This window comes from Microcaecilia unicolor, chromosome 5 (genome assembly GCF_901765095.1).
Source record: "Microcaecilia unicolor chromosome 5, aMicUni1.1, whole genome shotgun sequence".
NCBI lineage: Eukaryota > Metazoa > Chordata > Amphibia > Gymnophiona > Siphonopidae > Microcaecilia > Microcaecilia unicolor.
This window is the reverse complement of record NC_044035.1, coordinates 320,635,659-320,659,419: the sequence shown is the minus strand read 5'-3', so window position 1 is coordinate 320,659,419 and position 23,761 is coordinate 320,635,659. Positions and strand designations below refer to the sequence as shown.

The following is a 23,761-nucleotide window of genomic DNA, read 5'->3' as shown; positions in this document are numbered from 1 at the left end:
CATGTTTAAAGGCAGCAGGGACAGTCGCAGTGGAAAGTGAGAGGTTGAGAATGTGACAGATAAAAGGAATAAGAGTAGGAGAGATGGCATTAAGAAGGTGGGTGGGAATGGGATCAGAGGAACAGGTGGTACATTTTGAGGAAGAAAGGAGAAGTGTAGTTTCCTCAATAGTAACTTCAGGAAAGGAGGAAAGGGAATGAGGGGAAGGAGAGAGAGGGGAACGGACTAGTGGAGGGAGAGCTGGTGAGGTAGAGAAAGCAAGGTTTATCTTTTGAACCTTGTTGTGAAAGAATTCAGCAAGGGTCTGAGGAGATAATGAAGGGGGAGTTGGGGGAGGGGGCACCTTGAGGAGAGAGTTCAATGTGGTGAAGAGAAGTCGAGGATTAGAGCCAAGAGAGTTGGTCAGTTGGATATAATAATCCTGTTTGGCGCGTAAAAGAGCAGATTGGAAGGAGGTCAGCATGAACTTAAAGTGTAAGAAGTTAGCAAGGTGGATGTTACAACACTAGGGTTTTAACGAGCAGCAGTCAATAGTATCATAATGTTTTTACAAACTAACATGGGAGGATGGGATATACAATTTTGTAGTGGCTGATTAACATTTTGAATTACAGATATCAGCACATGCAGTACGAGGTCACTGTTCCTTGAAAAAGCCGAAGACTGCGAAACGGGACCCTGTCGGGAGCCATACTGCAACACTGCCAGACTAAGATAAGTGCTTGTACAAACACACAGTAGACAAACTTGTATTATAGTTTGTACAAAAGGAGGGTTTTTTTTAGCCGATAAAGATTCCATCCCGTTAAAATCAGAATGTAACGTTTTCTGTATCGGGAATACAGAGGCTTTTTCCTCCATAAAGACAAGAGAGTAGTAGCCACGCTATTTACAGCCACTCTCGAGAATTGAAAATAACATTTATATCGAATGTAGTGGGTTGAGTCCAATTGAGTATTGTAGGATTAGATCTAGCCTCACATCTTCTTTGGGATCATGAGAAGAGGTAGCTTTAGTAATATACATCCTAACAGAGAGAGCTGGGCTATAAACACATTTTTTTTTTGGGGGGGGGGGGGGGGAGGGGTAATCTGGTAGTGTTTTCAATAGACAAAGTCTATATTCATTCCAAACTATGCAGAGAACCCAAGTGTTAAAGTTTACACAAATCTAGGATGAGGAAGGACCCTGTTGATAGGTGACAGTGCAGGGGATAACATTTCTTCTGAAGCAGATGTGTTTCTATGGCATCTCACTCAAACCAGATGAAGATAAAATACCGAAAAGGTCTACAAAGCAGATCTGAAGCTCAAACAATGGTCTCTGATCTGACCCAGAGTCTCCTTGAAAAGGCATATCAGTGAGTTTGTCCTGTATATCATCTCTCAGGTTTGTCCCCTGCAACCAAGAGGATATAAGCCACCAATACCTGAGGCAATATCATCATAGGTTTACTGACCATTGTTCTTCTCACACTTCTTACCCTTCTCCATTAATGGCCTAAGATTGGCATGTTTTTCTTTTAGAAACTGATGATCTTCTACCTTATCTAGTAAGTTTCACGTGTACTAAAACATGAAGAGATAGTATGAAACTATGTGAGAAGTGATTCATAAACCTCTTCCCAGGGAGGTCAAGAGTGCAATCATCCTTCTCAGGAAACACCGAAGATTAGGTTCTGGTCTGGTCTGTTCTCACCTCCTTGGGAGTAATAACTACTGAGTAATGTGGCAGTTGCTGCTTCTCAAACTTGTGAGAGCCTTCAGGACTCTACACATGGATTCAGTCTTCTAATTCACAGGAGGTACAGGGGAGGTGAGGGCTCTCCTTTATTCTTATCTGTGCTCTTTTAAGAATATTGTGAATGGGGATGATTATGGCCGCTCTTGGTTCACCTTCCACTGCAACAGAAAGGAAAATGTTCCCATCATTCCCTGACAAAATTGGTGATGCTTTTTCCAGTGGGTAAACTGGTTCCAAGGATAGAATGTCGACACCACCTGAACAGAACAGTCCTCAAATACATAATCATATTCTCAGGATTGCTCAGATTCTAAAAAAAAAGTGTTTTTATGGAGATGTCTAACAGTGAGTCAAGATTTCAGTGAGCGTTTCCTTTGACTGCTGAGGCCTAAGCTGCTGTAGACTGATGCCTTGGTGAAATGTCCCCCTTCATTTCACTGGATATCACCAATATGTAACTGCTACCAATATCAATGCTCTTCAAAGCAATCAACCTGATTTCCTGGATGTAAACACCCTTTGCACTGGTGCCCCATTAATACAGGCTACATCAACAATCTTTGCCAGATTGCTGTTTGACACTCATGGATCTTCCTATTTAGCTCTGCCTCTATCACTACCAGTGCTGAATACCTGGGGTGCAGGAGGGGAGACATCCTCCTGGATCACCTCAAGTATACTGATAGTTGCAATCTGAGCTCTCAATCCTCCACATCTCCACAAGGATGATCAGTCCTCTCTGCAGGGATGCTTGGGATGAGATATTACAGCTGCCATAGTTCCCTTTTCCCTGCATCATGAACTGATGGGAATCGATATTAATGCTGTTTGCCTTTGTTCTGCATCGGCATACTTTAATGCCAGTATCAATGTAGCTGAACCAATAGCATGCAATAGGTGAGACTTATATGATGGTTTATCTTGATGGCTTCCACCAATATTCAGCCTAGATAATGAATTGTTTCTGGGATGATGTCTGGCACATCCTCAGAGCCTTGTAAAGGTGATGCCACTGATACCAGTAAATCTGGATTGGACCTAGCAAGCACTGGCCAAAGGGAAGTTTAAGAGCCTTTGAAAAGAGCTCTTGATGGTTGACCATCATCTTCCAACAAGCTGCACGGTTAAGGATATTCATGGTTAGGTCTCAGGCACAAAGACTGCTGCCTTGGTGCATCATATTCAACCGTATTCATTCCCTTCAAATCTAACCTAACAGAAATTTCCGACAAAATATCCATAGGCGTGGACATCTTAACCTCTTGGGCCAACGCCTTTATGATGAAATTGAACAAAAAGAAAACACAATGCCTAATCCTCTCATCCCAACACTCCACGTTCCTTCCAACCAATCTTATCACCTCTGACATTACAATCCCCATTTCAGACAACCTGAAAATCCTTGGAGTGATCCTAGACAGCCACCTTTCACTCGAAAATCACGCTAAATCCATTACAAAGAAAATGTTCAATATGATGTGGAAATTGAAACGTGTAAAACCTTATCTCCCCCTGAAAACATTCCAGAACTTGGTGCAGTCCACGGTACTTACCCATGTCGATTACTGTAACAGCATTTTCTTAGGCTGCAAGACCCGTATCCTGAAAAAGCTTCAGACTGCCCAAAATACAGCAGCAAGACTTATTTTTGGCAAATCACGTTTTGAATATGCAACACCTCTTCGTGTAAAACTTCACTGGCTCCCCATCAAAGAGCGAAACAACTTCAAGGTCCATACATTCATCCATAAGATTATCCATGGTGAATCTCCAGGCTATATATTTAACCTGATTGACCTTCCAACCAGAAACATGTCTGAATCCTCGCAAAATTACCTCAACCTGCATTACCCCAATTGCAAAGGACTCAAGTACAAAACTAATTTTGGATCCAACTTCTCCCTGGACAGCCAACTCTGGAATACCCTCCCCAGACCTATCTGCTCAATCTGTGACTATCTACCCTTCCAGAAAGCACTAAAGACCCATCTATCCAAATGACCCAGACTAATCTTATGAACCCATCTACCCAACACATATCCAGAAGACAACGACATTGCTCCAGACTAAATCTCCCACCTTACCTATCTTTACCGACTTATCTCTTTTATTACTCTGTTATATTTGTTATATTATATTGTTCCCATTACTATGTAAGCCGCATTGAGCCTGCTTTGAGTGGGAAAGCACAGGATACAAATGTAATAAACCATAATAATAATCTCAAGTCACTGGGTTTCTTCTGATTTGGGAGCACTGATTTTTGTCTTGGCTGTTTTTCTCCCAAATGGTTTGATGATAGAAATAGCAACCAATGCCACTGAATGCAGTGCAGGCCATGATTACAAAAAAAAAAAAAAAAAAAAAGTGAACTTCTAATGCAGACAACCAAAAGATATTCTAAAAAGGCATAACAGCATAACAGATGCATTCTCAGTGTGACAAAGATCAATTTAATATAAATAGGAAAGATGCATACAGCCCATGGAATAAACATGTAAGTTGGGCTTTGTGGAAAAACTAGGGCTGAGGTGGCCTCGTGCAATGACCCCGACACAGAACTCATATATACTTCACAGAGCATTCTCAAAAACTCTAATCTTAACTCCAAGCCCAAGACTTCATTCGATGAAACGTGAAGGCACTGACATTTATATTACTCTCCTGCTTTTTCCTCAAAGAGCACATGAAAAATGTGGAGAGTATGCCTAAAAATGCATATGCCATCACCTTCACTCAAAGCTAGTTATGAGATTTACTTTGTATTTCAAGTTGTAGCTAAATGAAGAAAAACAAACTTTTCAGGTTAAACAGTGATTTTCCAAACCAAATTAGTTTTTTATTCTGTTTTGTTTTTACCTGTAATAAAGGGCTCCTTCTAGTAATCCATATAAAGCAAGTTTTTCCATCTTTTCAACACAGATTCTGTTGCTAACATTTTGATAATAATCACCCATTTCTGCAGCAAGACTAGCATACAGATCATCTTTAGTAATTACACGACCATAATAATTTGTTGCATTCACAATGTGTAGAGGAATAATCTGAAAATATAAAAAATGCATAGTAGAGCACATATTTAAATTGTAAATCAAAACTATGCAATTAGAAGAAACTTTTTTAGAATGGGCCTATCTAGGACACCCCCTCTCCATACAGTTCCTGGCAAGGGGTGAACACAACTTGAAAAAAAAAACTGGACTGAAATCTTGGACAAAATTACACTAAAACCCATCAATTGGTTGCATTGAAGATGACAGCTGTTATGAAATCGAGATATACATTCTAAAAATGGTGAGGGACAGAAGCTCCAATAAACAGAGTAGTCTAACAACAGTATTATTCACAAAGGGCAAATTCAGAGATCACTCTATATACATTTTGGGAAAGCCTTCCCAAAGAACACAACTCTACAGTGTCTTATCTGTATTAAACCTTTGCAATTAATGCAGATGATACACACAAATTAGAAACCCTCTTCTTAAGAGAATGCACTATTGGCAACAACGATCAGATGAAGAAAAGGAAAAGAATATGGGCAGAAAATCGATAAAAAGTGATAGGAAACAGAGAAGCAATACTGGCTAATACAATGAATCCACTACAGAATAAAACAGGCTCATGAGAGTTTATTGCACTGAAATAACTTACAGAAATATATCCATTTGTAGGAATAATTTTACCAGACACTTTTTCGGGCATGTCAATTTTTCTGTTTATCTGGTGGCGCTCTGGACATGTCCTGATGTCTCTGTATTACCAACATTAAAGGGAAAAAAAGAACATATAAAGTTAAAATAATGGCACTCTCATTCACAATTTACTACCATGGAAATGGAGGCAGTTCAAAACAAAATAACTGGATAGTTGCAAAGTAAAAATATAGTTTAAAAAGGGCTTGTCTGGGAAAATTTCCACATATCAATACCTTGAAACATCCTTCCACCTCAAACAACCTTCTGTTTCTTTTAAAAAGAGAAAATAGAAGCAAGATAAGGAAATACAGAGAAGAGAGAATTATAGAAGAAACTACCAAGTATTTTGTTTATAAACTGCTAAAAGGGTAGCAATGAATAACAGTGTGACAAAGGACTAGGAAGTTTAGTGCTTCAGTGGGTTTGACCCTTTTTGAATGGGAGGATGCAACAACTAGTGAGGATTTTTCTGACGAATGGGTCATGCAGTGTAGGGTAAGCTTAGGGATCTGTGCTCCCCCCTGTGCTTTTAAAATCTGTTTTAGCTTCGCTTTGTAGAGAGTTAGATTAGGTTTTAAATATCACTTGTTTGCAGACATCTAGATTGCAGTACCAGTTAAGTGATCAGTGAAGGGAAGACCTACAAATTATTAACATGGTGAAAGACGTGATGGCCTTTTGGCTACAGAGTAAGGTAAAATTTTCTTTCCATTAATCATAGCTGATCAATCCATAGACTGGTGGGTTGTGTCCATCTACCAGCAGGTGGAGATAGAGAGCAATCCTTTTGCCTCCCTATATGTGGTCATGTGCTGCCGGAAACTCCTCAGTATGTCGATATCAAAGCTCCATCTGCAGGACTCAGCACTTAGAGAATTACACCCACAAAGGGACACTCTGCCCAGCTCACCACCGCCGAAACGGGGGAGGGGAATTAACCCAACTCTCCCCACACAAGTGGGGGAGGGGAATCCGTCCAGCTCATCCCCGCGGAGCGGGGGAGGGACACCACCCCGCCGATGCGGGGGGATCTGGCTTATCCTGCAACCGCGGGAGGAGCTGACTGACCCTAACACCGCCGAAGTGGGAGGGGTACAAAGCTGCCCTACAGCCGCACGAAGCGGGAGGGAGCGCCGGCAGAATTTAGGTCTCAATCCAGCCCCGTAAAACGGAGGGGAGAGGAATGCAGCAGCTCACTGTAACACGAAATCGTCTCAACTCCTGAAGAATCCAATTGAAAAAACTTGAACACGAAGTCCTCCTGAACAGGAACTGAAGACTAAACTTGAACCTGAAATGCAACCAGAATAAAAACAGTACAGATATCTGGGAGGGGCTATGGATTGATCAGCTATGATTAATGGAAAGAAAATTATCAGGTATGATACATAATTTTACCTTCCATATCATCATGCTGATCAATCCATAGACTGGTGGGATGTACCGAAGCAGTACTCACCCAGGGCGGGACATAGAAATCCCTGACCGCAACACTGAAGCTCCAAACCGGGCCTCCGCCCGAGCAGCCACAGTCAAGCGGTAATGCCTGGAGAAGGTATGAGCCGATGCCCAAGTTGCTGCCTTGCAAATCTCTTCCAAGGAGACGGACCCGGCCTCCGCCATCGAGGCCACCTTAGCTCTAGTGGAGTGAGCCTTCAGCCAGATAGGCGGCACCTTCCCCGCGGCCACATAAGCCGCTGCAATGGCTTCCTTGACCCATCTTGCCACTGTAGGCTTAGCAGCCTGCAGACCCTTACGAGGACCTGCAAACAGGACAAACAGATGATCCGACTTCCGGAAATCATTGGTCACTTCCAAGTATCTGATGATGACTCGTCTCACATCTAGATATTTGAGAGCAGAGTACTCCTCTGGGTAGTCCTCCCTACAAAAGGATGGGAGACAGAGCTGCTGATTCACATGGAAGTGAGAAACAATCTTGGGCAGGAAGGAAGGCACTGTGCGAATAGACACTCCTGCCTCAGTGAACTGCAGAAAGGGCTCTCGACATGATAGCGCCTGGAGCTCGGAAATTCTTCTGGCTGAAGTGATAGCCACCAAAAAGACTGCTTTCAACGTCAGGTCTTTCAGAGATGCCCTCAACAAGGGTTCAAAAGGCGGCTTCTGCAAGGCTCTTAGCACTAGATTGAGATTCCACGCAGGTACCACTGAGTGCAGAGGAGGGCGCAGGTGATTAACTCCCTTGAGAAAGCGCACCACATCTGGCTGCGAAGCCAGGGAAGCACCCTTCAGGCGGCCCCTGAAGCAAGCCAGAGCCGCTACCTGGACTTTAAGGGAACTGAGCGACAGGCCTTTCTCCAGACCTTCTTGCAGGAACGCCAACACTGAAGAAATTGGAGTAGTGAAGGGAGAAAGGGAGCCTGCCTCACACCACGATGCAAAGGTACGCCAAACCCTGGCGTAAGCAGTAGAAGTAGAGCGCTTCCTCACTCTCAGTATAGTGGCGATGACCTTGTCTGAGAAGCATTTCTTCCTCAGACGCTGCCGCTCAATAGCCAGGCCGTAAGACCAAAGGGGGAGGGATCCTCCATCATAACGGGACCCTGATGCAACAGGCCCTGCTCCGCTGGCAGTCGCAGAGGTCCGTCCACTGACAGCCTGATCAAGTCCGCATACCAGGGACGTCTGGGCCAGTCCAGACCCACCAGTATTACCCGGCCCGGATGCTTTGCCACCCGGTCTAGTACCCTGCCCAACATGGGCCAGGGCGGGAACACATAGAGAAACTCCTGTGTCAGCCACTGTTGGAGAAGAACATCTACTCCCAGAGATCGAGGGTCCCGTCCTCTGCTGAAAAAGCACGGCACTTGGCAATTGGCCGATGACGCCATCAGGTCTAGGCTCGGCTGGCCCCAGCGCTTCATGATGTCCAAGAACACCTGAGCCGATAGCTGCCACTCTCCGGGATCCAAGGTATGGCGACTGAGAAAGTCCGCCTTGACATTCATGACTCCAGCAATGTGGGCCGCCGACAGCTGTTCCAGGTTCGCTTCCGCCCACTGGCATAGATTCATGGCCTCCTTGGCTAGAGGGGCGCTCTTGGTACCTCCCTGACGATTGACATAGGCCACAGCCGTGGCATTGTCCGACAGGACCCGTACTGGCTTCAACGCCAGTACCGGGAGAAACTCCAAAAGCGCCAACCGAATGGCTTTGAGTTCCAGGAGGTTGATAGACCACTTTGCCTCTGCAGGAGACCAGAGCCCCTGCGCTGTCCTTCCCAAGCAATGGGCTCCCCAGACCGTCAAAGAGGCATCCGTCGTGACGACAATCCACTCCGGGGTCAAAAGCGGCATCCCTGCGGACAACTTGTCTGTCCTCAGCCACCAGCTCAGCGCCTTGCGCACCGCTAGGTCCAAGGGAAGGCGCACAGCGTAATCCTCCGACACTGGAGTCCAGCGCTGCAGCAGAGAGAGTTGTAGTGGTCTCATATGAGCCCTGGCCCAGGGCACTACTTCCATCGTGGCAGTCATAGAGCCCAACAGCTGCACATAGTCCCAAGCCCGAAGAGGAGAGGCTACTAGGAACTGGTCCACCTGAGCCTGAAGCTTGACAATTCGATTGTGCGGCAGGAACACTCTGTCCACTTGGGTGTCGAAACGAACTCCCAGATATTCCAGGGACTGAGTCGGGCGCAGCTGGCTTTTCTCCCAGTTGATGATCCACTCCAGGGAGCTCAGAAGAGCAATCACCCGGTCTACAGCTCTGCCGCACTCTGCATAAGAGGGGGCTCGGATCAACCAGTCGTCCAGATAAGGATGGACTTGTACTCCTTCCTTTCGTAGGAAGGCCACGATGACCACCATTACTTTGGAGAAGGTCCGCGGAGCAGTAGCCAACCCCAACGGGAGGGCTCTGAACTGGAAGTGTCGGCCCAGGACTGCAAAACGCAGAAAGCGTTGATGAGGAGGCCAGATGGGAATATGCAGGTAAGCTTCCTTGATGTCCAAGGATGCCAGGAACTCCCCTGCCTTCACTGCCGCTATAACAGAGCGGAGAGTCCCCATTCGGAAGTGCCGAACTTTCAAGGCCCGATTGACCCCTTTGAGGTCGAGGATAGGCCGTACAGAACCTCCTTTCTTTGGTACCACAAAGTAAATGGAGTAACGTCCCTTGCCAAGCTGATCTTCTGGCACCGGAACGACCGCACCTAAGCGGATCAGAATGTCCAAAGTCTGCTGCACTGCCACAGCTTTGACCGGAGACTTGCAGGGAGAGTGTACAAACCCGTCTCTTAAGGGTCGGCAGAACTCTAGCTTGTAGCCGTCTCTGATGACTTCCAGCACCCAAGCGTCTGAAGTTACCCTGGTCCACTCGCCCAGAAACGAGGACAGGCGTCCTTCAATCTGCACTGGGCCATGGACCAGGGCCCCGTCATTGGGTACGAGACCCTGGGGGAGGACCGGAGGAAGCACCTCCGGGACGGCGGTCTCTGCGAAAGGAATGCTGCTTGGGGGAGAAGTTCCTCTTGAAGGAAGAGGGGGCAGAGGAGCCCGACTTGCCCGGGCGATACAGACGGGCTTCCTGAAACCGTCCTTTGAAATTACCGGGGAGAGCACCACTGGCCCGAGCCCTGACCTCTGGTAACCTTTTGCCCTTAGACGTGCCGAGATCGGTCACAATTTTGTCCAGCTCGACCCCAAAAAGCAGCTTGCCTTTAAAAGGCAACTTAGCCAGGCGAGACTTAGAGGCGTGGTCCGCAGACCAATGTTTCAGCCAAAGCCACCGCCGCGCAGAGACTGTCTGAGCCATACCTTTAGCTGAGGCTCTCAAGACATCATACAGCAAGTCTGCCAAATAAGCCAAGCCCGATTCCAGCGCCGGCCAATCAGCCCTCAAGGAAGGATCCGAGGGGGAAGCCCACTGCACAATCGTCAGGCACGCCCTGGCCACATAGGAGCCACAAACTGAGGCCTGCAAACTTAAAGCAGCCGCCTCGAAGGACGACCTTAAGGCCGCCTCCAATCTTCTGTCTTGGGCGTCCTTTAGGGCCGTGCCTTCCACCGGCAACGCCGTTTTCTTAGTCACCGCAGTGATTAAAGAATCCACGGTAGGCCAAAGAAAGGCCTCCCGTTCACCTTCAGGCAGAGGATAGAGGCGGGACATAGCCCTAGCCACTTTGAGGCTCGCTTCTGGGACATCCCATTGAGCCGAAATCAAGGTGCGCATGGCCTCATGCACGTGGAAGGTTCTAGGCGGGCGCTTCGTCCCCAGCATAATGGCGGAGCCAACAGAGGCTGAGGGAGAGACATCCTCCGGAGAGGAAATCTTCAAAATGCTCATGTCCTACACTAACAGGTTGGGCAAATCCTCTGAGCGAAAGATCCGCGCTGCAGAGGGGTCATCCGCTCCATCCGAGCGGGAATCCGTCTCCTCCAAGGAATCCCCAAAGGACAGTTGGGAGAACTCAGATACGCTGCCCTCATCTACATCAGAGGAGACAGAGTCCTCTAGGGCCTGGAAATCCACCCGAAGGCGTTTGCTTCCGGAGACCTCAACCCCTTTATCAGACAGGGGGGCAGGGGCATTGTTTGGCATAAGAAAAGCCTGATGCAGCAGCAAAATGAACTCAGGGGAGAATCCCCCCGAACAGTGCACTTCTGGAGCTTGGGCCACGGCCCTAGCCGCACCCTCAACCGGCGCTCGCAAGAGCGGGGGAGAAACGTGCTGCGCATCCAAAATGGCGTCCAGCGCGAAACTCCGAGAAGGAGCCGCGCGGGAAGAACGGCGCTTAACCTTGGCCGCTTTCTTACCGTCGCCCGAATCAAGGGCGACCATAGTAATAACGTCTCCCAGCTCGAGGGCGGCCCAAGAAGAAGCCGTCCGAGCAGAGTGGCCGGCCAACATGGAGTGGGCGAGCAGCGGAGGATGGGCGCTTATGGCGGGAAAAACCGCCGCACCGAAGGAAGAACCGGGACACTGACCGGCCTCCAAACTGATGCTTAACAAAGGCGATTCAGGTTTTGAAATCTCCGCATCCCCGCTAGACGCACCCACACGGTCCGGGGAGCGAATCCTCGCCCTCTGACGCCATAAGCCACGTGGAGACTGAACGGGGCACCCCCTGCCCGCTATAAAAAGGTAAAATTACCTGCTTCTCGCTCCGAGCTGTAACGAACTGGTGTCCCAGTGAGCAGCTGCAATAAACGTTGAAATAAACGCCCTTAAGGACGTCCAAAATTTTTTTTTTTTAACGGAGCCAGCGGGAGGGGGGAGAAAAGGAGGGACCTGGCACCACCAGGTTTGCACTTGCTCAAGAAGAGCCCTCAACCCCAGGTACTCAACAAAACCTAAAAATTAGGCTTGGAGACCTAGCCAGAGCTGCTGCTGTGTGTGACCACCACCTGCTGAGATAGAGAACATACTGAGGAGTTTCCGGCAGCACATGACCACATATAGGGAGGCAAAAGGATTGCTCTCTATCTCCACCTGCTGGTAGATGGACACAACCCACCAGTCTATGGATTGATCAGCATGATGATATGGAACACCTGATGACCCCTGATGAAGACAGCTGCCAAAACTCAGCTGAGGTCATTCCTCAGTAAAGGTTTCCTAGAATACCACTGCTGTTCATTGGACCTTTGGTTGACTTTGCGTAGGTTTTCACCTTCTCTCTTTTCCTTTCCATTCAATGTTGACAACTCAGAGAAACAATCAAATCTCTGTAAACCTGGAAGATGTAATGAGGCAATTTAGCAAAATGAAGAGTAGCAAATCACATGGACTGGATGGTATACATCCTAGAGTACCAACAGAACTGTATAATGAACATTCAGAGGTACTGCTAGTAATATGTAGTTTATCTTTAAAACCAAACATGGTACCGGAAGATTGGGGGTGAGCAATGTAATGCCAATTTTTTTTTTTTTAAGAGTTCTGTAAAACTGCCCTGATGTAGTAATAGGAGGGAAGGGTGGGATGGGTTTTGGGAGGAGGAAAGAAGTTTTGGGTTGTTTATGGGGGGTTTAATAAATCTATTGTTAAATCAGAATAATTGTTCACCTCTGTTTGTTGTCCTGCTCTGCCTGTGTCTTATGACTAGTCTCAAAGAAAGAAGCTGTCGTAATTTTTGATTGTTCTCAGAGTTCAATGAAAAGATTTAAACACAAAAGGGTTTCAGAGGTGATCAGGGAAATTATAGACCAGTGAGCCTGATGTTAGTGCTGGACAAAACAGTAGAGACCATTAAAGAACAAAATTACAGAACATACACAAAGACATGGATTAATAAAATGATGAAGCCAACATGGATTTAGTCAAGGGAAATCTTTTCTCACCAATCTACTACTTTTCTTTGAAGGGGTCAACAAATGTGGATAAAGGTGAGCCAGTCAATACGCTATCTGAATTTTCAAAAGGCATTAGTGGCCTAGTGGTTAGGGTGGTGGACTTTGGTCCTGGGGAACTGAGGAACTGAGTTTGATTCCCACTTCAGGCACAGGCAGCTCCTTGTCACTCTGGGCAAGTCACTTAACCCTCCATTGCCCCATGTAAGCTGCATTGAGCCTGCCATGAGTGGGAAAGCGCGGGGTACAAATGTAACAAAACAAAACAAACAAAAACATTTGACAAAATACCTCGAACTCCTGAGTAAATTAGAAAATCATACGATAGGAGGTAATGCTCTATTGTGGATTAAGAACTAGATAAAAACTAGAAAACAGAGAATAGGATTAAATGGTCATAATTTTCAATGGAGAAGAGTACATAGCAGGGTTCCCCAGGTGTCTGTTCTGGGGCTGCTGCTTTTTTAACAAATTAATAAATGATCTAGAGATGGGAATAAGTAGTGAGGTAATTAAATTTGCAAATGACACAAAGTTATTCAAAGTTGTTAAATCACAAGAGGATTGTGGAAACTTGCAAGACAACCTTACAAGATTGGGAGACTCGGCATCCCAATGGCTATTGACATTTAATGTTAGCAACTGCAAAGTGATAAATGTGGGAGAGAACCCAAATTATAACTACGTGATGCAAGGATTCACCGCCCAGGAAAAGGATCAAGGTGCCATCGTTGATGAGACGTTGAAACCCTCTGCTCAGTCTGCAGCAGTGGCAAAGAAAGTAAATAGAATTCTAGGAACTATTAGGAAAGGAATGAAAAACAGAAATGAAAATGTTATAATGCCTTTGTATTGCAGAATTAGAAAAGGTACAGAGAAGGGTGAAAGAAATGATAAAGGGGGTGGGATGACTTTCCTATGAGAAAAGGCTAAAGCATTTAGGGGTTTTCAGCTTGAAGTGATGACTGAGGGAGATACGATAGGTGTCTATAAAATACTGAGTGGCATAGATGTAACTCACTCGTTTACCCTTTCTAAAAATATTAGGACTAGGGGGCAGGTAATGAAGCTAAGTAGTAGTAAATTTAAAACGAAGCAGAGAAAATATTTCATCACTCAATTTGTAATTAAACTCCGGAATTCGTTGCCAGCGAATATGGTAAAAATAGCTTAGCGGGGTTTAAAAAAGGTTTAGATAATTTCCTAAAAGAATAGCCCATAAGCCATTATTAAGATGGACTTGGAAAAATCCACTTCTTATTTTTATATGATAAGCAGCATAAAATCCGTTTTACTCTTTTGAGATCTTGCCAGGTCGTGTGACCTGGATTGGCCACTGTTGGAAATAGGATATTGGGCATGATGGACCTTTGGTCTGTCCCAGTATGACAACGCTTATGTTCTTTACTCTACCTCAAAACCCAATTGGTCCAATTATATCCAGGTCTGTGGTGTTGACACACCAAACCTTTGACTTCTACGCCTCTATTTTTCTACTGTCCAACTCAGACCCTACTGATATTAGGTTTTACATTTTTTATTCTAGATCTAAAGTACTGATAAATATAATTTTAGATTCATGATAAAGATACGATAGATAGATCTATCAGAATATAAAACAATAAAGTTTACTATTATAATTTTGTTTTTCTTATTTTGAAGCTGGGGGTGGAGATGGTACAGTTTTACCAGCTCCATGACTCCAACTCCACAGCCCTGATTATTCTACTTACCTATGCATCTGCACAATCTCATTCTCAACAGAATCATGTTAAGGTAAGACAAACAGTGTTGTTCCATGATCGATCAGAGACAATTTATCATCTTTAGCTTTGAAAAACAATGTTCACTTTGTTACCTAGATTGTGACAGCCTCATCTGGCCTAACAGAATTGACCTCTGTATATAAATAAATGATTTGATATAAGAAATATTTACAGTGCATCAAATAATCTCTGAATAGCTAGATCAACAGTAAGGTAAGAAAGACTACTAAAAAAGAAAATATGCAATAATAAAATTTCATTTAGGAGCTTAGGGCCTCTTTTATTAAGGCATGCTAGCGTTTTTAAATGAATAAAAATATTATTATTTTTAGCATTTGTATCCCACATTTTCCCACCGATTTGCAGGCTCAATGTGACTTACATTTGCCGTAATGGCTGTTGCCATTTCCGGGTTACAGAGTACAAAAGTCGTTGCATTAAGGTGCATACATGCATGGTAAAGAAGAATACAGTGTGGCATTAAGGTGCATTCATACTTGGTAAAGAAGAATACATTATGGTAGTGCATATTGATTCCCGCGTGATAGATAGGATTGTAGCATACATTAGGTCATCGACTGTAGAGAAACCATATTCAACATAAGGGTTAAAGTGAAAGAGGTTAGTCAGTCCAGTGATAAGAGTTCGATTTTACTAGTTCATGTGTAGTCTCATTATTTAGTTTTGAGGTTGAATGTTATTGGTATGCCTTCTTGAATAGATCAGTTTTCAGTAGCCTTCGGAAGATAGTTAAATCTTGCGTTGTTTTTATGGCCTTTGGTAATGCGTTCCATAATTGCGTGCAAATGTAGGAGAAACTGGTTGCGTATGTGGATTTATATTTTAATCCTTTACAGTTGGGATAATGGAGATTGAGGAATGAGCATGCTGATCTTTTTGCGTTCCTAGTAGGGAAGTCTATAAGATCTGACATGTAGGCCGGTGCTTCCCCATGAATGATTTTGTGGACCACTGGTGCAAACTTTGAACGCAATACGTTCTTTTAATGGGAGCCAGTGCAGTTTTTCTCTTAGGGGTTTGGCGCTTTCGTATTTCGCTTTTCCAAATATGAGTCTGGCTGCTGTATTTTGAGCAGTTTGAAGCTTCTTGATGATTTGTTCTTTGCATCCGGCATAGATGGCATTACAGTAATCTAGATGGCTTAGTACCATAGATTGTACTAGGCTTCGGAATATGCATACGCTAAATGCTAGAGATGCCCATATATTCCTATGCACTTTAAACAGTATCGTTATTACATTTAATGGAGGGGGTTTCTCATAAATTAATCCTTATCACTACCCAGCTCCAATTGCTCCTTATCAATATCCTTTACATAATACTTTAAGGGTACTGAGTATTGGATCCATCAGATAACCATAACACCACTATTCAGGTTATATATATGAGCCAAGCATTTTATTATGGTGTGCATGTATTCGTCATTGATCCATATTTTTCAGTATTTTAACTTTCTACTTTCACCCAATAACTAGAATTTTCAATATTCAATCTTATAATCTCAAATGCACTTAGCTTAGATGAACTTTTGCTGCTCTTTTTTTCTTTTTTATTTCTTATAAGAATTATTATTCATCTCAGAGACATCATCTGATCCGACATGAAATCATGTTTCGCACACAATCATGGTTCTGATGGATCCAATACTCAGTACCCTTTAAGTATTATGTAAAGCATATATTCCTATGGGAATCTCTAGCATGTAGCGCATGCTAAAAATGCTACTGCGCCTTAGTAAAAGACCCCCCTTAGAGGGTAATTTTAGAAGACAATTTTGTGCATTACGCACTGAGTTAGGTGTATAAATGGGCTCTTATAAAATTGTGTCATGCCTAAAAATATTTGAAGTGCATGGTGCATACTTACAGTAGGCATACTGTGGGCAGAACTGCAAATCACCCATTTATTGTATATGCCAACATTTATACCTACTTGAGCCAGGTTAAATGTCTTTATCTTTAATCTATGAAGGAATAAGGGAAATAAAAAACCTACTTCACAAAGAAATATATGTATATAAACAGAAAAAAGGGGAAGCAATAGCAGCAAACACACAAGCATAACAACTAATATAGATTTCCAAAAAGCACCACAATACATAGAAACATCTGATAAATTTATGACGGTATGGGATCTCTTATAGCCTCAGCTATTTCAGATCCAAGCTCCTTTTCAATTCATCGATTATGTGCCTCCCTCCAAGTAAACGGTGCTCAATTCAATTATTATACATTTTTACTTTATCCATGACTTTGTTCAAGACTTTATTCAAAATACCAAAACTGCTGAACCATAATAAAAGATAAATAATAAAAAGATAGTGGCTTCTTATCTTAACATCGCAAACAACGGTAACAGTGTTGTAAAAATATTCAGAAGTTCCTAGATATGATTTCTGTAGGATTTCTGCTAGTATTTTATAAAGACATACATGCACCTATTTGCCTTTGTATAATAGGCTAAAAAGGCACCTTTCTCGCCCTTTTAACCTATGCACTCTATAGAAAAACACATGGGGATGATTTTATAATTTAACATAAAATAGCAGCTAAGTAACCCTAGTCCATGCTTCTTATAAATTATAATATACAGTTATGTGTGTCATTGCTTCCATAGTTTCTTCTAAATGCAATGATTAGTATAAAAACATGCACATATAACAATATTAAACTGTCACTACTGATTTAGGTATTTTTTAATTTGTAATAACTAAAGTTAAGAATTGTTGTAATTGCCTGGGTCTTGCCATGTCTGAGTAAGTGGACAGATGGAAGCCCGGACAACCCAATATACAGAAAACTCACCCATACCAACGGTTATCTACATACAGAATCTACCACCATCTAGCTTCAAAAAGAGGTGTTCTACGTACACTAATGAACAGAGCACTAAGAATTTGTAACCTGGACAATCTTCACAAAGAAAAGGACACCCTCTGGGACACACTCTAAGCTAAGAGCTACAGCAGAAGGGCACTTCTCAAGCCCTAAAACCTCTGGACAACTGAACCTGTGAAACACAAGACTAGGAGACACTCAATGAAATTACATGGAAATACTTTCAAACAAATAGGATGAAATATTTTTCACTCAACGAATAGTTAAGCTCTGGAATTCATTGCAGGAGGATGTGGTAACAGTGGTTAATGTATCTGGGTTTAAAAAAGGTTTGGACAAGTTCCTGGAGGAAAAGTCCATAGTCTGTTATTTGCTATTGAGACAGACATGGGGAAGCCACTACTTGCCCATGGAATGTTGCTACTATTTGGGTTTCTGCCAGGTACTTGTGACCTGGATTAGCCACTGTTGGAAACAGGATACTGGGCTAGATGGACCATTGGTCTGACCTAGTATGGCTATTCTTATGTTCTTATTTTCACCAACAACCATTAGAGGATGACCTCGCGATAGAAAAAAAACTCACAGTGTTCCCCTATGTCCAAGGGGTGATGGATCATATAAGAAAACTGTTAAAGAATAACCATCAAAATAGACTATAAGGCACCACAAAAAAAGCTGGTAGTCACACTTGCATATGTGAAAGACCGGCTACCTCTGCTCAAACCCCCTAGAACGTATGAAATCCCAAGCAGCTGCAGCCAACTGTACATTGGTGAAACTGCTACAAGATCATTAAGAGACACTACAAGCACTGTAACAGAGAAAAATCAGCTGTAGCCCTTCATACTAAGGGCAACTGGTCATATGATTAGATAAGGAAACAAACATCTCTGAAAAGAGATCATTGGTGGCCGAGAAGAACTAAAGAAGTAACAGATAGCAAGAGACCCTAATAACTTTAACAGAGACGAAGGGTTCATTCTAAACAAAGCATGGCAATTGTTCATTCAAACAAAATTTAGCAGAAAAGGATTGGTGCGGAGGACAAACGTCTTCTCCCCCCCTCCACCCAAAAGTTTTAGAATATGACCTACAAGAATTCCTCCCCAATCCAGAGGCAGAATTTACAATTGTGATCAATGAACTTTCCCACTGAAATCTCCTTCCTTACTGAGGAAACTACCCACCTCAAACCCCAGCCAGATTTGAGAAATCACTATATATAAAGACAAGCTGTAGATCTCAAAGCATATCCTGAAGAAAGCCATGGCACGATGGCTGAAATGTTGGTTCCAATTACTCGGACACGGCAAGACCCAGACAACTACAACAACCATGATGCCAGTCATAGAAGCCTAAAAAAACAAAAGTTAAAAACATTAGTCAGTATAGTGATCAAATCAGCTGTTAATGCCTACAATCACTAAATACTACACTACCCAACTAAGGAAACAGAAATGCCTAAGCCTTACAGAGACTTTAATCGAGACCTATTTGGCACATACCAACTCTTTACTGGCAGGGTAACATACACTTTCAAGAACCTCAGCTTCAACTTACTGAAACACTTAGAATTTCAAAAATTGGTAGTTGTCATAAAAAAGGAAGGAAAATTAAAACGTTCTGCATACTTACAATCAAAAGCCAAGTCTATATTATTATAATTAGGATACTGATAATACCTTTAATTTGCTAAGAAGGTAACAGTTTATGTTTAATTGAACTTCCTATCCTGACTTTCATATTCACATCAAAGCAATTTATAATAGCTAAATGAAATCAACTATTGCCAAATATTATGCAGCCAAATAGTGATTTAAATTCAAATAATCCAGGACTCTACTGTGCTAAATCTTACTGAAATAAATACGATCTCTGATTTCATGGTGCTTCTTTATTAATTATGCTAAAGCTCAATGTCCATTATTTGTATTCAATATTCAGATTCAACCAAATAAAATATTTCATTATTCGTTTTCGGCCGAATAATAAGATATGTTATTCAGTACAGCTCTAAAATCAATAGCATAAAAATCACGAAGATGAGGATAAAATAAGTGAAGCTGGCTAAAAACATTGTAAGAAAATGAAAGAGAAACAAACAAAAGACCAAACAAGACAGCAAAGTAAAGGATCAAGTTTATAGACCGAAACAACAACCAAATAGCTTCTGCCTAATTTTTTAGCACTAAATTGGTCAAATGATACATATTTCATACTATTATAATTTAAAGTACTATAGGTTAATAAATGATTTAAGCACTGTTCTGTCCTCTGACAGCCTTGCACTAGCTTATAATGTGACCCTAAAATGTGTTTAATGCTTTCACTGTCATTCTCACTTCTAAGGATCTTCATTGCTGCAATTCTCACTGCAAAGATACGTGAGCAATGCATTCTGTGTAATGTAGATCACAGGCAATGCAGCCGCACTTGCCTATCTGTATAAGAACTGTAACCATTGGTTGTGCTGCTGCCTAGACCTCTTTTCTTTCTCAGCCAAGTTTGGCTCCTTTGTCTACCTGCTATCATTTCCTGGTCATTCTTATTTATTTTATGGCATTTGCATCCCACATTATCCCACCTCTTTGCAGGCTCAATGTGGCTTACATTTCGTCATGGATACTGGAAATAGCAGTGAATATATCTTACTATCTCTGTCCTGAGAGGTCAGCCAGGTACGACCCTTCCCTCCAATCGAGGGCTGTCCTCTGGGACCACCCTTGCCACCAAGTGGCAGTCTCTGTACCCACTGGTCTTTACTTCCTCCTCCCTGGGCCTGTGTGAGCCTTCTTGACCTCCCTGTCTTCTCTCGCCATGAGGCATTCACCATCTTGCTTCAGACAGCAATTGTCCTGCTTCACTCCGTGGAACGAACTTGTTTTTTTACCTTGAATATATCTTCCTGATGAGATATTGCACTCTCCAGTCAACCAGCTCTGAAATACTTCTATCTGTTCAACTATTTCCCACCTCTGCAATAAAGCTGCCTCTCTTCAGATTTCTACCTCCAACCACTGTTACAGCTCTCGGAATCACGGAGTCTCTGTGCCCTGGGGCAATACTTCTGAACATCTGACTGTGAGTAAATTATCTGTGTTTTATTCAATAAAAGGAAACGTAAGAAAATAAAGAGACTTCAGGTGTGCCAAGGTTATACTTCAAGATATTAAGACTTTACAGTAACAAGTCCTAAGAGTCTTGACAAGCATATTTACAGAGTCATTAGCAATTAAATATTTAACATTTACTTACCTACAGACACCTAATTCTTTAAGGTACTGGCAAAGAGGTCTTTCCAGTTTTGCATCCTCAGTGGCCTTTAAACTTCCAGCTATAAAGTCATATAGTTCTTGTGGAATGTTAGCTTCTGTGTGCTCTAAATAATGCAATACACCAATTGCTTGACTTGCATTTTTCTCAGTCATCAACAAAATGGATTTTGCCTTTGAAGTCTCCGATTCTTCTGAAAAGCCCTTTATGTAACAAAACAAGAAATTTCTCGAGTTTGAATTTCAAAACCAATGGACATAATTAGCGAAGACATGCAAAATACCACAAGCTAATTTACAACCCTCATAAGCCTAATTATAAAAAGGAAGAATGCACAAGATAGGTGCCTAGGAGATGAATGTCAAAACAAAGGTAAAAATGCATTTCCAAGTACACTGGTAACAATACAGATTCTGAGCTGAAGACAGTGAGATTTGAAGATACAGCAAAATGACAGAGATGGAAGATATAGCCCTGTTATTAGGAAGACTGCTGTAACTGAAGAAATACAACTCTGCATTAAAAAGTTAAGGCACTACATTAAAATAAAGCTAGACACTTCTGTTCTGAATCAGCTTATGTTGAAATTTAGTGTGGCAGAAAACATAATGTAAGCTATAAGCTAGGCTTAACCTGCTGAGTCAGCTCCTGATGCTACACAGTTAACTGTTTTAGTCCACACTGAACTGATAATATATTAGAAAATTTACAAAAATTTTACTTTTATTAACATATTTATTTAAAGGAATAGTTTTATAACAATGCTTTTTGCTTACATTTATATAACCTTTAGCAAATACCAGTTTGTACTCGTGTGGTCCATATTTAAGAATCATACACTTTCACAGATGCAAGGCCAGCTTAACTGTTAGGCAACAGTAAAAGGATGGCTAAGGCTGCACATCTGAGAAGCAGCAGACAGCAAATGTAAGCAAAACAATAGGTAATGACAGCCCCACAAACTCAAAGAGCCATCAGCATGTATTTCTACCTATAGGAAGGGTGAGCAATTCTCATAGAATATTTACTCAGATAAATGACTTTTGGAAATTACATAAGTACATAAGCATTGCCATACTGGGACAGACCAAAGGTCCATCAAGCCCAGCATCCTGTTTCCAACAGCGGCCAATCCAGGTCACAAATACTTGACAAGATCCCAAAAAAGTACAAAACATTTTATTTATCTCATTTGTACCCCACAGTTTCCCAACAGTGTCAGGCTCAGTTTTATGCTGCTTATCCCAGAAATAGTGGATTTTCCCCAAGTCCAATTTAATAATGGTCTATGGACTTTTCTTTTAGGAAGCTGTCCAAACCTTTTTAAAACTCTGCTAAGCTAACCGCCTTTATCACATTTTCTGGCAATGAATTCCAGAGTTGAATTACACGTTGAGTGAAGAAAACTTCTCTCTGATTCACATGCCCCCTAGTCCTAGTATTTTTGGAAAGCGTAAACAGATGCTTCACATCTGCCCATTCCACTCCACTCATTTTATAGACCTGTATCATATCTCCCCTCAGCCGCCTTTTCTCCAAGCTGAAGAGCCCTAGTTGCTTTAGCCTTTCCTCATAGGGAAGTCGTCTCATCCCCTTTATCATTTTTTCACCATTCTCTGCACAATATATCTTTTTTGAGATGCGGCAACCAGAATTGAACACAATATTTGAGGTGCGGTCGCACCATGGAGCGATACAAGGGCATTATAACGTCCTCATTTTTGTTTTCCATTCCTTTCCTAATAATATCTAACATTCTATTTGCTTTCTTAGCCGCAGCAGCACACTGAGCAAAAGGTTTCAATGTATCATCAACGATGACACCTAGATCCCTTCCTTGGTCGGCGGTGACTCCTAACGTGGAACCTTGTATGATGTAGCTATAATTCGGTTTCCTCTTTCCCACATGCATCACTTTGCACTTGCTCACATTAAACATCATCTGCCATTTAGACGCCAAGTCTCCCAGTCTCGTAGGGTCCTCGTGTAATTTTCACAATCCTCCCGCGATTTAACTACTTTGAATAACTTTGTGTCATCAGCAAATTTAATTACCTCACTAATTACTCCCATCTCTAGGTCATTTATAAATATGGACACTACCTCCTATCCCATGACTCTCCAATTTCCTCTGAAGTCTTTCATGAGGTACTTTGTCAAACGCCTTTTGAAAATCCAGATACACAATATCAACCGGCTTCCCTTTATCCGCATGTTTGTTCACCCCTTCAAAGAAATGTAAGATCGGTGAGGCAAGATTTCCCTTCACTAAATCCATATTGGCTTTGTCTCATTAATCCATGCTTTTGAATATGCTCTGTAACTTTGTTCTTTTTAACAGTCTCTACCATTTTGCCCGGCACCAATGTAAGACTCACCGGTCTTTAATTTCCCAGAGCTCCCCTGGAACCTTTTTAAAAAATCGGTGCTACATTGGCCACCCTCCAATCTTCCGGTACCACGTTTGATTTTAGGGATAAATGACATATTACTAACAATAGTTCTGCAAGTTCATTTTTCAGTTCTATCAGTATTCTGGGATGAATACCATCTGGTCCAAGAGATTTGCTACTCTTCAATTTGTCAAATTGCCCCATTACATCCTCTAGGTCTATAGAGATTTCATTCAGTTTCTCCGACTCGTCAGCTTTGAATACCATTTCTGGCATCGGTATCTCAACCAAATCTTCCTCGGTGAAGACCGAAGCATTCCAAAGAATTCATTTAATGTCTCCGCTACGGCTTTGTCTTCCCTGATCACCCCTTTTACCCCTCGGTCACCTAGTGGTCCAACTGATTCTTTTGCCTACTTCCTGCTTTTAATATACCTAAAAAAAATTTTTACTATGTGTTTTTGCCTCCAACGCAATCTTTTTTTCAAAGTCCCTCTTTGCCTTCCTTATCAGCGCTTTCCATTTGACTTAACAATCCTTATGCTGTTTCTTATTATTTTCAGTCGGTTCCTTATTCCATTTTCTGAAGGATTTTCCTTTAGCTCTTCCTTCACCTCACTTCTTAACAATACTGGCTGTCATTTGGTCTTCCGTCCTCCTTTTTTAATACGAGAAATATATTTGGCCTGGGCTTCCAGGATGGTGTTTTTGAACACCATC

The 23,761-nt window shown here is 42.6% G+C and overlaps 1 protein-coding gene across 1 annotated transcript in view; it reads right to left on the bottom strand.

Moving 5' to 3' along the window:
• TDRD12 (tudor domain containing 12) overlaps positions 1–23,761 on the bottom strand; it is a 309,334-nt gene that overhangs the window by 45,537 nt on the left and 240,036 nt on the right. The window contains exons 20-22 of the mRNA XM_030204408.1: positions 20,631–20,851; positions 5,395–5,494; positions 4,603–4,787 (exon numbers count right to left, since the gene is read on the bottom strand). Coding sequence (XP_030060268.1) covers positions 4,603–4,787; positions 5,395–5,494; positions 20,631–20,851 — 506 coding nt within the window. The remainder of the gene's footprint in view (positions 1–4,602; positions 4,788–5,394; positions 5,495–20,630; positions 20,852–23,761) is intronic.